Source organism: Eptatretus burgeri, chromosome 2, assembly GCF_056783735.1.
Source record: "Eptatretus burgeri isolate ZD-2024b chromosome 2, Ebu_testis_v1, whole genome shotgun sequence".
Lineage (NCBI taxonomy): Eukaryota > Metazoa > Chordata > Myxini > Myxiniformes > Myxinidae > Eptatretus > Eptatretus burgeri.
In genome coordinates, this window is record NC_140962.1 from 17,009,277 (window position 1) to 17,023,027 (window position 13,751).

The 13,751-nt window shown below is 54.1% G+C and overlaps 1 protein-coding gene across 1 annotated transcript in view; it reads right to left on the reverse strand.

Annotated features, from left to right (window-relative positions):
* Positions 1–13,751, reverse strand: part of LOC147031492 (puromycin-sensitive aminopeptidase-like) — a 131,403-nt gene that overhangs the window by 75,294 nt on the left and 42,358 nt on the right. The window contains exon 11 of the mRNA XM_085864090.1: positions 13,032–13,136. Within this exon, the coding sequence (XP_085720216.1) occupies positions 13,032–13,136 (105 nt within the window). The remainder of the gene's footprint in view (positions 1–13,031; positions 13,137–13,751) is intronic.

Consider the following 13,751-nt stretch of genomic DNA (forward strand, 5'->3'; position numbering starts at 1 on the left):
TATATATATATATATATATATATATATATATATATATATATATATATATATATATATATATATATATATATTGTTGCGGATTTCGCGCCCGCCGGCGTGCTGACGGCCACGTAACTCGAATCGCGGCACGTCGCCCACCGGACGGACAATCCAGTCGTGACCCTCTCGGACTAACGCCGGGAACCAGTCACGGGTGGACCTTTCGGTCTCACCGCGATCGAGCCAATCGGCCCCCGCGTGGGATAGGGTTGCTCGCCAAATTCGACCTACCTAAGTACCCACGCGGAGGGTAGACCGGGCGATCGCACCTCGCCGCAGGTCGACTTCGGACACGGGCCACTTAAGCGACCCGTTCCGTACTATCAGAATAACCGAGCGGTGTTATCGTCGACCTCGACGGTTCGATTAATTATCGGGCGTATTCAGCCCACTACCAACCCTTTACGTGAAGCAAGATGGGGATTCAATGGAGGAAAAGACGAAGCGAAGCGGGAGAACAGTTCAACAATAAAGCACATTTATTCGCGGCACACGGGAAGCACACAAATACAATTCCACCAAAAGCACACAAAAAAGAAAACACAATTCCATTTACACAAAAAGCAAACATAAAAGTGAAAACCCAGTGCAGAGCTAATACCGACTACCGAGCACACGGCAACACTTATACAATTCTACTTCACAGACGGCGCCGACAACACATACCCAAAACCAAGGAAAAGAAATACCCTCAAGAATGAGGCAGGCCTGAGGCCGAGACCGGGTCGGGCCTACCCGTCTGGTGATGAGACGCGGAGCGGCGATGGCCCCGCAACCCGCGGGCCTCGTGGACGGTGTCTGGTAGGGGGTGGGAACGGGGCCCCCTTGGTCGCACTATCTCAGCGCGGGGGGAAACAGGAGGGGTTGCTGATGCTCGGGGTATAGAGGATCTTTATTATCCATGGTGTGCGTCTCCACCTCGGCCAGGTCGCGCTGCCGGCCTCCCTCGGGCGTGCAGCTCCCGGCACCGACGCGAGCACCCCTCGTCTGCCTTCGCCGTTGCCGCCTCTCCGCCTCTGGACTTTCCACCCTGGACTCCTCTTTGGGCTCTCCTCGTTGGACTCTCCGATCGACTCTCCCCTTCGCGACTCTCTTCAGCTTCTCCAGCTACTGCAGGCTTCGGGCTCCAGACTTCCACACTCTCTGACTCTTTCTCGTTCTTCTGACTGACGAACACGGTCCTTTTATCCCCCCGTAGCTTCGCCTTTGACCCCCTCCCTTTGACCTTTCACCTCGCTCCCCATTGGCCCGAGAAAAAGTGGGCGTGAAGGCTTTTTGATCCACAAATTTGCATATATCGATCGTTCTGGAGGCGGGGCCAAATCGCCCCTCGCTCACCGATTGGACGGCAAAAAGTGGGCGTGTGTCGTTTTTGATCCGTTTTTGAAGCACAAAATCCGTGATTTTGTACACGCTGTTCAACGTGCGCCCTGCACGAGTCCAACACCGGTACCCACAGCGGGGCAAGAACGGTGGAGATGCTACGGTTGCGAGGTGTGACGTGAAGGTCGTGGCGGTTGTGGTGAAGCGGTGGTTGTGGTCGGTGGTTGATGTTGTGGTTGTGATGGTAATCATGGCGGTTGGTCTAAAATAAAGATAGTAAAAGAAAAACGGCTATCCTGAAGAGTCGCAGCTCGCATAAATGACATGTATTCCCACTAGACAACGGGTTTGGGCCTAACTACACATGCACTTACCGAGATACCTCACCTAAGGGACCTGAATGGTGGTTTGCGAATTTGGTAACCACAACACTACCCCCTTCCCTTTTTACAGACTCGTCCCGAGTCGTCAAATTTTCGTGTGCCATCATGTGTAGTTTTCCCCTAGTACATTTTACCTACGGATCCCTGAGTGCGACATTCATGGTATTCGTGTCCCCAAAATAAATAACCTGAGGGCTGCGTAACTACCTAAACAAACTCACTCACACGGACGACTTAAATAAAATTGCCGGCGCTAGACAGACATGCCAGGGGCGCACTCATATTTACAGTACATCTTAACCTTAACTTACAAATTTTACACTAAACCATGGCCCAGGATCACTGAACTCTGCAAAAGAAAAGCAGTTAGCAGGGAGCCAGGCTGCCCGCATGCAGTCTCTGGCTCAAAACAATGCAGGTGACAGGGAACGTGGCTGGCTGCTCACACGCAGTCCAAGGCCTTCCCTTTTGAACTGAACGCAGTGAACCACAACGGTGCTTGGGCTGCACAACGCAGTCTCCGTGCCAGCTCAAGTGGCACACGCAATGAGCACAACGAATGGATGCATGAATGGATGGACGCAAAACACGGTGCACGGGCCGCCACTGCAGGCCCGTGTTGTGGCTGCCAACGGGGCAGTTCTTGCAGCTTGCAAACTGTTGCTTGCTGATCCTGGCGCACATGGCAATGAACAGGGGGGTGGGGCAAAGCAAAAATTGAACGGGGCTGGTGCACGTGGGCAGTAGGCATGGCATGGCAAAGGTGGCAGGCAAACACAGCCCGCAGAAGAAGGCCGCTGCAGGCAAACACAGCCGGCAGATGAACTGGCCGGCACAGGCCTTGAAGAAAAACAGCCAGCAGATGAACTGGCCGGCACAGGCCTTGAAGCAAACACGGCCAGCCGATGGCACAGGCCTTGCAGCAAAACAACAGCTGCCGATGAAGTTGGCCGGCCTCCGCCTTGAAGACAAAACACGGCCAGCCGATGAAGTTGGCCAGCTTTTGCCGTTCAGTGGAGGTTGGTGGAGGGAGTGCGGTGGTGCTGGCCACTTGGAAGGCGGGCTCGGACCTACCTACCTGTCTCCCTCCCACCTATCGCCTTTGCCTGTCACTGTACATACCCACTCCCTTAATTTGTCAAACCCCAATTTAGCCCCAACTTATTTTTTTTTCTGTTGTTTTTATTTTACTTCCCCACTATAAATCGTCCCCTAACCCCCTGTACTGTCCTTGTTCGGCTAACCTATCCTGTCACCTAGCCGACTCCCAACCCCTACGTTCCCTTCCCGGAGGGGAATAAGGGAGAGCTAACGTCCTGTGTCGAGGCCCAACTCAAGCCTCAGAATGGCCTCCCCAGAGTTCAGCGATCTTAACACCAAGTGGGTCCAGCGGCCCACAACGACAGCGAGGGGATGGATGGTGCGGAGGGGTACATCTCCTAATCTACCCTAACCATTTAACTGTTAAACTACCCCGGGGCTTTCAACAAGCGCCTCTCGCTTAAACTATTGGTTCTAACAACCCAGATTCCCGTCGCCTGTGTTGGTGTCCTCACAATTTCGGGCCTCGCCCCCCAATTTTCTCTCCGTGCCCTCACACGGTCTCCTGGCTGGGACACGTGGCTCCCTTTGGCAGGCACGACCCTCTGCCGAATCTCCCGCTATGGCACCCCGGGCACTACACTGCCTCCGAGCCTACCAGCTCCCTAACACCGGGGAGTGCCCCCATGGCACCTCCCCTGAAACGCACACGTGGCAGGCCGGCCTCCCGGGCCCCTTTCCGAGGGTCACCCGTGCCCACAACACTGCCCACGCGGCTAATGGCGCCCCGGGCCCCCGCACCAAGCAGGCGCACCCGTGCCCACTACGCTATCCCGGCCCCCACGGGCCCTTGGCCTACCACGGCCGACTAGCCTGGTGCCCGGGGTACCCACTCAGCGATACTCACCTTTCGCAGCCACGCTCCCAAGCCCGTCAACAGGGCTCCTGCACCCCTCCAAATGGGTTTCGAGCCTACCTTCCCACCAACAACAACACGACCTCCATTTTTCAATTTAACTAACCCAGCTAACTCACTCTACACTGACCCCGGGGTCCCTTGGGCGGGAGTCACTCCTCCCCAATCACTCATCGCACCATCCATTCCCCATTCGCTCCACTCACACAGACCCGCTGGCCTCACTCACTCAACAAGTACTCACCTCACAACTCACCAACTCTTCAACACACACACCACCGAACTCTGCCATCCTCCTAACTACCTCCCCTAACTAACTCGTGCTCCCACGTCGTCCCTTAAACTAGTAGCACGTTCCCTTTTAACCTACGTAGCTAAACTACATCCCCTCTCTACACATCCACAAGTCTGTCACTGTCCTCGAATGTCCCAAAAATCAATTTCCCAAGGGGGGGGAATTTCCTCCCTTCCTACTGGGCTCGTGAACTCGTCGCAAGACTCTGAGAGCCCTGCGCCTCTGCGGGAGCGGCTGTTCCAGCACCGACTCCTCCGGCAAGACATATCCATGAGGGCGTAAGGTCGCCCTTGTAAGGCCTCAGGCGGTCCGCGTGGACGATCCGGGGGAGGGCTCGTGGTCCCATTTTAATTTTTAGGACCACGTCACTGACTTGCGCCAGGACGACCCCCGGGCCCTGCCAAGGTGAGGTGAGCTTCGGGCATCTGCCCTTCCTTCGCCGGGGGTTAAAGAACCAAATCTTTGCCCCCGGTGGGTATTTGCTCACCTGGCTCCGGTGGTCGTACCTGCGCTTCATTTTTATGCCCGCCTGTTGGAGCTGGTGTCGTGCGAAGGCGTGGACCTTCTCCAAGCCCTCCTCCAACCGACGGGCATAGCCCTCCCCCGGGGGCCTATCAAGCCGCTCAGGCGTCGGACCGCACAATAAATCGACGGGGCTTCTCAGCTCCCGTCCATACATCACCAGCGCCGGACTACATGCGGTAGACCCGTGCTGGGACGCGCGATAGGCCATCAGGAGGTACGGAAGGTGTTCGTCCCAGTCCTCCTGGTTAGTGGCGGTGAAGAGGGCCAACTGTTGGACCAGGGTCCTGTTGAACCTCTCCACCATGCCATCAGACTGTGGTCTCAGTGGCGTTGTCCGTGTTTTTCGAATTTCCAGGAGCCTGCACACCTCTTTTAGTAATTCACTCTCAAAATTTCGTCCCTGGTCCGTGTGCAGCTCCTGCGGAATCCCATACCGGCATGTAAATCCTTCTACGAAGGCCTTGGCCACAACCCCTGCTTCCTGGCTGGGAAGGGCAAAGGCTTCTGGCCATTTGGTGAAATAGTCCATAATTACGAGGACGTACTTATTACCCTGGCGAGTGGGGGCAGTGGTCCCAAAATGTCCATGGCCACTCGCTCCAGGGGAGCCCCAACCTGATGTAGTTGGAGTGGGGCCCTCATCCTCTGTGGCGGTCCCTTTTGCAGTACAGGCGTCGCATGCTCGACACCAGTCCTGTACATCGCGCCCCATGTTAACCCAATAGAACCGCCGGCGGGCCCGAGATTTTGTTTTGGTCCTGCCCAAATGGCCGCCGGCGCGGGTACCGTGCACCTGTTTCAAAATTTGGGTCTTAAACCCATCAGGGACTATCACCAGCCAAGAAGTTTGTTCAGAAGGAATCTCCACCCACTTGCGATACAAGATGTTGTCCCTCATTTCTAGGGTCCTCCACTGAGCCCAGTATGCCTTTGTTCGCGCCCCGAATGGGGCGATTTCCTCCCCACTGGGCCTCCTGTTTTCCTGGACCCCTTTGTACACTGGCCCTAGCACGGGGTCTTCCCGCTGGGCCGTGCTCCATGCCAATCCACCAAATTCCTCTCCCGCGGTTAGTGGCAAAGTTGGGCCTACCATCCGGGCCGCACGGACTGGGAGTTTCGGGGAGGCGTCTGCCAATTGGTCCCTCTCCTCATGTCTCGTACAATATTTGCAGTTTTCCCTCAGACAGGGGCGTCGAGAGAGCGCATCGGCATTCCCATGAGCCTTACCGGCTCTATGGACCACACTGAAATCGTACTGCTGCAATTTTTCCAACCACCTTGCAATTTGGCCCTCCGGTTCCTTGAACCGTAAGAGCCATTGCAAGGAGGAATGGTCAGTTCGAACCAAAAATTTCCTCCCGTACAAGTACGGGTGGAAATGGCTCACGGCAGACAGCATAGCCAATAGTTCCTTACGAGTTATGCAATAATTTCGTTCGGGCCTACTCATGGCCCGACTGTAATACGCGATCACTCTTTCCACGCCCCCCTGTGTCTGAGACAAGACTGCTCCCAATCCTTCCTGGCTTGCATCCGTGTCCAGGGTATACATCCCGTCATCGGTGGGGTACGCTAAAACAGGTGCGGATGTCAAACACCCCTTCAATTTGAGGAAGGCCTCCTGGCACTCCTCCGTCCAATTAAATCTCAACCCCTTCTCCGTCAACCGGTGAAGGGGCCTGGCTATCTCCGCAAAGTTTGCCACGAAACGCCGGTAGTAGGAGCAAAGTCCCAAAAAGCCCCGCACCTGTTTGACAGTTGGAGGTACGGGCCACTCCTCTACCGCTGTAATTTTTCCGGGGTCGGTCTTCACCCCCTCGCGGCCTATCACGTGTCCGAGATAGGCCACCTCTGTCGCGAACAAAGTGCATTTCTCTGGGCTCAATTTCAGCCCTGCCTGCCTGAGGTGCCCAAACACCTGGTCCAAATTGGCTATCCCCTGGGTGAATGTTTTAGCGTGTACCAGGACGTCATCCAGATACACCAGGCATGACTGCCACGGCATGCCGCCTAGTACACGCTCCATCAGTCTCTCAAAGGTGGCGGGGGCGTTACACAAACCGAACGGCATCACAGTGAACTGATACAGTCCCTTCCCTGTGGAAAATGCCGTTTTCTCCTTCCCCGTCTTATCCATCTCCACCTGCCAATACCCACTCTTGAGGTCCAAAGTTGAGAACCATTTAGAGCCTGCAACGGCGTCGAGGGTATCGTCAATTCTAGGCAGGGGATAGGAGTCTTTGAGTGTCACGTTGTTCAGCTGGCGATAGTCCACACAGAAACGCGTGGTCCCATCCTTCTTTTTAACCAGCACAACTGGTGACATCCAAGGACTTCCCGAGGGCTCGATGACACCTGCATTGAGCATCTTTTCAACCTGTTCATCAGCCTCCTCTCTTTTGCTCCATGGGAGCCTTCGAGCAGGCTGACGGACAGGCCGGGCCCCATTGGTGTGGATCTGATGTTGCACCAGGCCCGTACGTCCAATATCCCCGGGTGACAAGGAGAAGATCCCGATGTGTCGGTCGACCAGCTTGTATAAGGCCTCCCGCTGGGCCTCCTCCAAATCTACACTACTCCGATTTACCATCTCACAAATGGGACCGGGCCAATTCCTAATCGAGTCTGGAGACTCCTTCTGGGGCCGGTCCGGCTCGACGTTATCGTCCCTCAGCTCTGCGACCTCTTTTACTGGGATGCAATCTGCCACCTTCGTGCCCTTCCTGATAGTGCGTGGTTCCGTGCTAACATTTATCACCCGTACGGGCACTACTGGCCCGTCGGTACTTACCAGGGTGCGGCCCACGACTAAGCCCGGGGTTGACGGCCCTGCCGGTAGTTCCGCTAGGCCGCAGGGGCCCTGCCACGTTGGGGGTGCTCGCCACCGGGCCGGGACCACCGCCTCGGCACCCGGGGGAATGACCACGGAGTCAGGAGCCTCCAGCTCCACCTTCTCATCCGTGCTCACGCCTCCTAACGGCAACTCCTCACCACCCAACTGCATGACCCCCCGGCCCAAGTCGATCTTACAACCACCGGCCGTCAGCACATCCAACCCTATTAGACATGGGTCGTACACCTCTGCCACCCAAACCTCTATCTTGGTTTTCACAGTGCCCAATTTAAACGACACGAAACCACGTCCTATGATAGGGGCCGTTGCCCCGGTAGCTAGCTGCAAACTATGGTTTTGCAGACGGTGGATCTCATCCCAACCGTCTACACTCGAATCAAGGACCACAGGGCTGATGATCGTGGCGCTTGCTCCTGTGTCCACCACGGCGTCTACCCCTACGCCGGCAATCTTGCACCGAATTGTTAAGCTACCTTTGCCAATTTGGCCACAACTGATGACCTGTCGCAGTTCTGAGGGCTCTTCTCCGTCTGAGTCTGCCGAACACGGCCCTACATGTTCGGCACTTCTTAGTTTCCCGGGGACTGGTGGGGGGGGGATGGTTGGGCCTGGCTATCCCTATTGATCCGGGCCGGGGTTGGTGTTCTAGGGGGCTGCGGCCCTTGTCTTCGGGGGGGCCTTTCCCTGCGCGGGCGTTGCACCGCCGGTGCAGGTGGTCCCCTGCGCCACAATTATAACACCTCTTCTGGTAAGGTGTTTGCCTCCAGTACGCCGAATTATACCCCCTCCATTCCGAATTGGGGTACCCCCCGATGGCCCATCTCCCGCCCTTCCCGGGCCCGACCGCCTCTCCACAGGTCTCCCGAACCGGCGGTCGAACATGCCCTGCACCATCCTTTCCACTCGCGCTTGGTCGCCCAGGGTTGCCCCGGCTCCCAGCGCACTGTCGTGCACGGGGTCCACCTGTCGGACTGCCACCGCATGGCGCCCAGCCCCTCCCAATGGCGTTCTGGCTGCCTCCCAGCAGGCAGCAGTATCAGCCGCCTTCTGGAGGTTGTCCGGGCGCCATACGGTGAGCAATGCTCCGACATCGGTGCCCCCTATTGCTCGAAGGAAATGGTCCAGGGCAATCTCCTCCCGGTACTCCGGCGGCATGTTGGTGTGCGCGATCCCCACCAAGCGGCGAATGTCATGTGCCAATTCTCCCAGTGATTCCTGGGGACGTCGTTTGCGCCCATTGAGCTGAGCTTTAACAAGCTCGCTCTGCTGGTCCATGCCAAATCGGTTTTTTAGGGCCGAATGGAGATCCTCCAGGGTCGCCCCTCACTGGGTACCGTGGTCAGGACTTCCAAAGCCACGCCACGCAGGGCCGCTGTGAGTTGTGCCACACCCTGCACCTCGTTCCAGCCATTGCCTCTGGCAACACACTGGAACTGGGCCATATATGCCCTCAAGTCCGTCTTGCCATCGTACGGGGGTAGCGGCACCCTCGGTTCTTTCGAGGTCTCCTCCCGTTCCCTAGGGACTCCGGGCGGAGTGTACCTCCCCAGTCCCAACGGTGCCTCACTCCCGCAGGGTCCGAGCCATTTGCCCGGGGGCTCCACCACCCTTGTCTGCGTCTGTCCGTGCCCCGCGTCGTCCCGCTTATTCTCCCAAGCCATTGGACTCACACTCTGCACACCCCCTGGAACAGTCATTCCGGGTACCCCCATTAGGCCAAAAGACCCCGCGGTCTCTACCCTCCCCAAGCTTGGCATGCTCACCCCCGCATCAGGCAAGCCTCCTCCTCCGCCCTGTGACACCGGCCCCACCTGGGCACGATCCGCCTCGAGGGAGTATATCCTCTCCCCCTGTTCCCGAAGGAGGCCACCCTGCTTCTCACACCGGGCCTCCACCCTATCCGTCAGTCTCTTCTCCATTTCCTCCATTTTCCCCTTTATTTCCTCCCCTATCGTTCCTAACGACAGTTCCCCGACTTTTTCTCTTATTTGCTCCACCTCCCCTTGTACCTGTGTCACCATCTTATTTGTCTTGGATATTTCCTCCCTCGTTGTCCTAAACTGCTCTTCTGTCTCGCCCCGGTTTTTTCCTATCTGCTCCCCCAGTTCCTCTGTCTTTTCTCCGGCTTTCCGCTCCATTTCATTAATTACCTCCTCATGTCTCTTTCTACATTCCTCCGCCACCTTCTTTAATCCTTTCTGTGTCTCCGCTTTTCCCTCCTTTCGCAGGTTTTCAACTTTGTCTGTCATTTCCCGATGTCTTTTCTCACAGTCCTCCTTCACGGCTCCCAATCCCTCCTTTATTTTCCCTTGTTCTCTTTTTAATTCCTCTATCGCCGTCGTGTTCCTCCCGATTTCCTCCTTTATTTGGTCTTGTCCCTGTTTTACTTCTCCCAATCCTTTTCCTACTTTGTCTATTTTTCCCACCACCGTCTTTATTTCGTTTACACTCTCTTGTTTACTTTCTTCCATTGCGACTCCCACTCCTTTTACTTTCTCTTTTAACCCGGTCACCTCCGCTCGTATCGTGTCGACTTCCTTTTTCATTTCGATTTTTAGTTCTTCCAAGCTTCCTTTCAGGCTCATTCCCATGTTCTGCGTCTCACCCCGTAGCTCTTTCATTTCTTCCTTCATGTTTGCTTCCATTCCGTTTATTTGCTTGTTCATTTCGTTTTTCATTTCATTTGTATTTGTATCCATCTTTTCGTTCATGCCTTTCATTTCGTTTGTATTTGTATCCATCGTCGTTTTCACTTCATTCATTTGCTTGTTCATGTCTTTCATTTCGTTTTTATTTGTATCCATCTTTTCGTTTATTTGTTTGTTCATGTCTTTCATTTCGTTTTTTATTTCATTTGTCATTGCCGCATTCATTTGTGCCAGCATGGTGAATAGCTGGGCCATGTCGGATGCACTCAAGTGAGCCGTTTCGGCAGGGGTTGGGGAAGGGTCTTGGTGGAGGGGGGGGAGGTGTCATACACCGCGGCCGCTGCCGCACCCACCTCGGGCCCTGGGTTCAGTTGGGCGAGTCCGTGTTCCTGCACAATCAACATTTCCTGCTCGGGGATTCCATCCTGGACCATGGATTCTACACATTCTACATCCATTTCTAATACCCCCGGCTCCCGCTCGCCTTGAGACGCCATCTTGCTTCTCGTGAAGGGTTAATTTGCTCGCTCGTAATTTGGAGGGAATCGGGGGTCGCTTCTCTCACCCCTGGACCGATTCCCGTGAATTTAGCCGGAGACAGGACAGCCCGTTTTCCTGTTCTCCGATACCAGTGCCGCGAGGAGGGCGATGAATTTGTATCCCACTTCTGACACCAGTGTTGCGGATTTCGCGCCCGCCGGCGTGCTGACGGCCACGTAACTCGAATCGCGGCACGTCGCCCACCGGACGGACAATCCAGTCGTGACCCTCTCGGACTAACGCCGGGAACCAGTCACGGGTGGACCTTTCGGTCTCACCGCGATCGAGCCAATCAGCCCCCGCGTGGGATAGGTTTGCTCGCCAAATTCGACCTACCTAAGTACCCACGCGGAGGGTAGACCGGGCGATCGCACCTCGCCGCAGGTCGACTTCGGACACGGGCCACTTAAGCGACCCGTTCCGTACTATCAGAATAACCGAGCGGTGTTATCGTCGACCTCGACGGTTCGATTAATTATCGGGCGTATTCAGCCCACTACCAACCCTTTACGTGAAGCAAGATGGGGATTCAATGGAGGAAAAGACGAAGCGAAGCGGGAGAACAGTTCAACAATAAAGCACATTTATTCGCGGCACACGGGAAGCACACAAATACAATTCCACCAAAAGCACACAAAAAAAAGAAAACACAATTCCATTTACACAAAAAGCAAACATAAAAGTGAAAACCCAGTGCAGAGCTAATACCGACTACCGAGCACACGGCAACACTTATACAATTCTACTTCACAGACGGCGCCGACAACACATACCCAAAACCAAGGAAAAGAAATACCCTCAAGAATGAGGCAGGCCTGAGGCCAAGACCGGGTCGGGCCTACCCGTCTGGTGATGAGACGCGGAGCGGCGATGGCCCCGCAACCCGCGGGCCTCGTGGACGGTGTCTGGTAGGGGGTGGGAACGGGGCCCCCTTGGTCGCACTATCTCAGCGCGGGGGGAAACAGGAGGGGGTTGCTGATGCTCGGGGTATAGAGGATCTTTATTATCCCTGGTGTGCGTCTCCACCTCGGCCAGGTCGCGCTGCCGGCCTCCCTCGGGCGTGCAGCTCCCGGCACCGACGCGAGCACCCCCTCGTCTGCCTTCGCCGTTGCCGCCTCTCCGCCTCTGGACTTTCCACCCTGGACTCCTCTTTGGGCTCTCCTCGTTGGACTCTCCGATCGACTCTCCCCTTCGCGACTCTCTTCAGCTTCTCCAGCTACTGCAGGCTTCGGGCTCCAGACTTCCACACTCTCTGACTCTTTCTCGTTCTTCTGACTGACGAACACGGTCCTTTTATCCCCCCGTAGCTTCGCCTTTGACCCCCTCCCTTTGACCTTTCACCTCGCTCCCCATTGGCCCGAGAAAAAGTGGGCGTGAAGGCTTTTTGATCCACAAATTTGCATATATCGATCGTTCTGGAGGCGCGGCCAAATCGCCCCTCGCTCACCGATTGGACGGCAAAAAGTGGGCGTGTGTCGTTTTTGATCCGTTTTTGAAGCACAAAATCCGTGATTTTGTACACGCTGTTCAACGTGCGCCCTGCACGAGTCCAACACCGGTACCCACAGCGGGGCAAGAACGGTGGCGATGCTACGGTTGCGAGGTGTGACGTGAAGGTCGTGGCGGTTGTGGTGAAGCGGTGGTTGTGGTCGGTGGTTGATGTTGTGGTTGTGATGGTAATCATGGTGGTTGGTCTAAAATAAAGATAGTAAAAGAAAAACGGCTATCCTGAAGAGTCGCAGCTCGCATAAATGACATGTATTCCCACTAGACAACGGGTTTGGGCCTAACTACACATGCACTTACCGAGATACCTCACCTAAGGGACCTGAATGGTGGTTTGCGAATTTGGTAACCACAACAATATATATATATATATATACACACACACACACACACACACACACACACACACACACACACACACACACACACACACACACACACACACACACACACACACACACACACACACACACACACACACACACACACACACACACACATCAGGAAATGTAAGCTTAGTTTAATGCAAATCATTGTGGATGTTTACATCTGTGTTTTGGACTCCGTGGTACCGCAAAATAAATGTTCTTTGATGAAATGTACTTTTCCTTGTGGACAGTGGATTATTTGGGGTTGTTAATTGAGTAATAGGATTTACACAGAGTCGGTTAACAACAAATTTCACAATAGTACACTGTCACAAAAGGGGAAATGAAATACAATCGCCCTGTTTAATGTTCTAATCTGTGCTCTTTCATCAGGATTCCATCACTCAACCTTTGAATCCCACGTGCTGTATTGTCACTGTCCACCAACTTCCTTGGTATTCACTAAAAGTAAAATAATGCCATCCAATTTCTTAAATTTCATGCAATTTACTTGCACTTCATTTTTCATGAGTCATAGTTTTTAAGGGGGAAAGAGGGGGAAGGAGAGAAAAAGGAAGGACTTTGTTCCTCACCGCATCACCAATGAACGCATGTAGCATGCGAATAATGGAAGCCCCCTTGCTGTATGAGATTGCATCAAAGATCTCATTCACCTCTCCAGGGTTGCCAACCTCCACCTGCCCCACATGTCAGAATTACAAATAAGCCAAGTCAGCAGATTTGCTGGAACACTAATTAAGCACACAAATGCAGAATATTTAGTGAAGAACAAAATACAAATTGAAATTTGAAAGGTGTCTGACTTTTTTAAATACATCAAAATGCAAAAAAAAATGACGATGCTGAAAAATTGTTATGCTGGCTGTAATGATTAATTATTATGATGCCAGTAAAAATGCACACTGCAATAAGGGTCATATAATAGTTGTACATTTAAAATTCAGCAAATTATGAAGGACATCACAGCAATGCCAACATAAAATACACACCAGACCTTCTCGGCCGAGGGGAAGATTTGGCCCAAGACTTTCACAACTGGTTGGCTAGATCTGACGGTCGACAAGAGCAGATTTGGCAGGAATCTGAAATTTGTTCAGTGCCAGCAACAACTCACCTACATTTCTTGAACGACATTGTGGGATCTTTAACGGCCACAAACTAATGCTAGTAGACGAGATACCCGGGTAAACGTCCATCTGACAGCACCATTCCGATAGTTTATATTCAGGTCAGAAATCGGGTCAAAGGCAAGTGGTAAGTGTGCCATCTCTGCACCACCCTTGTCCATTGCC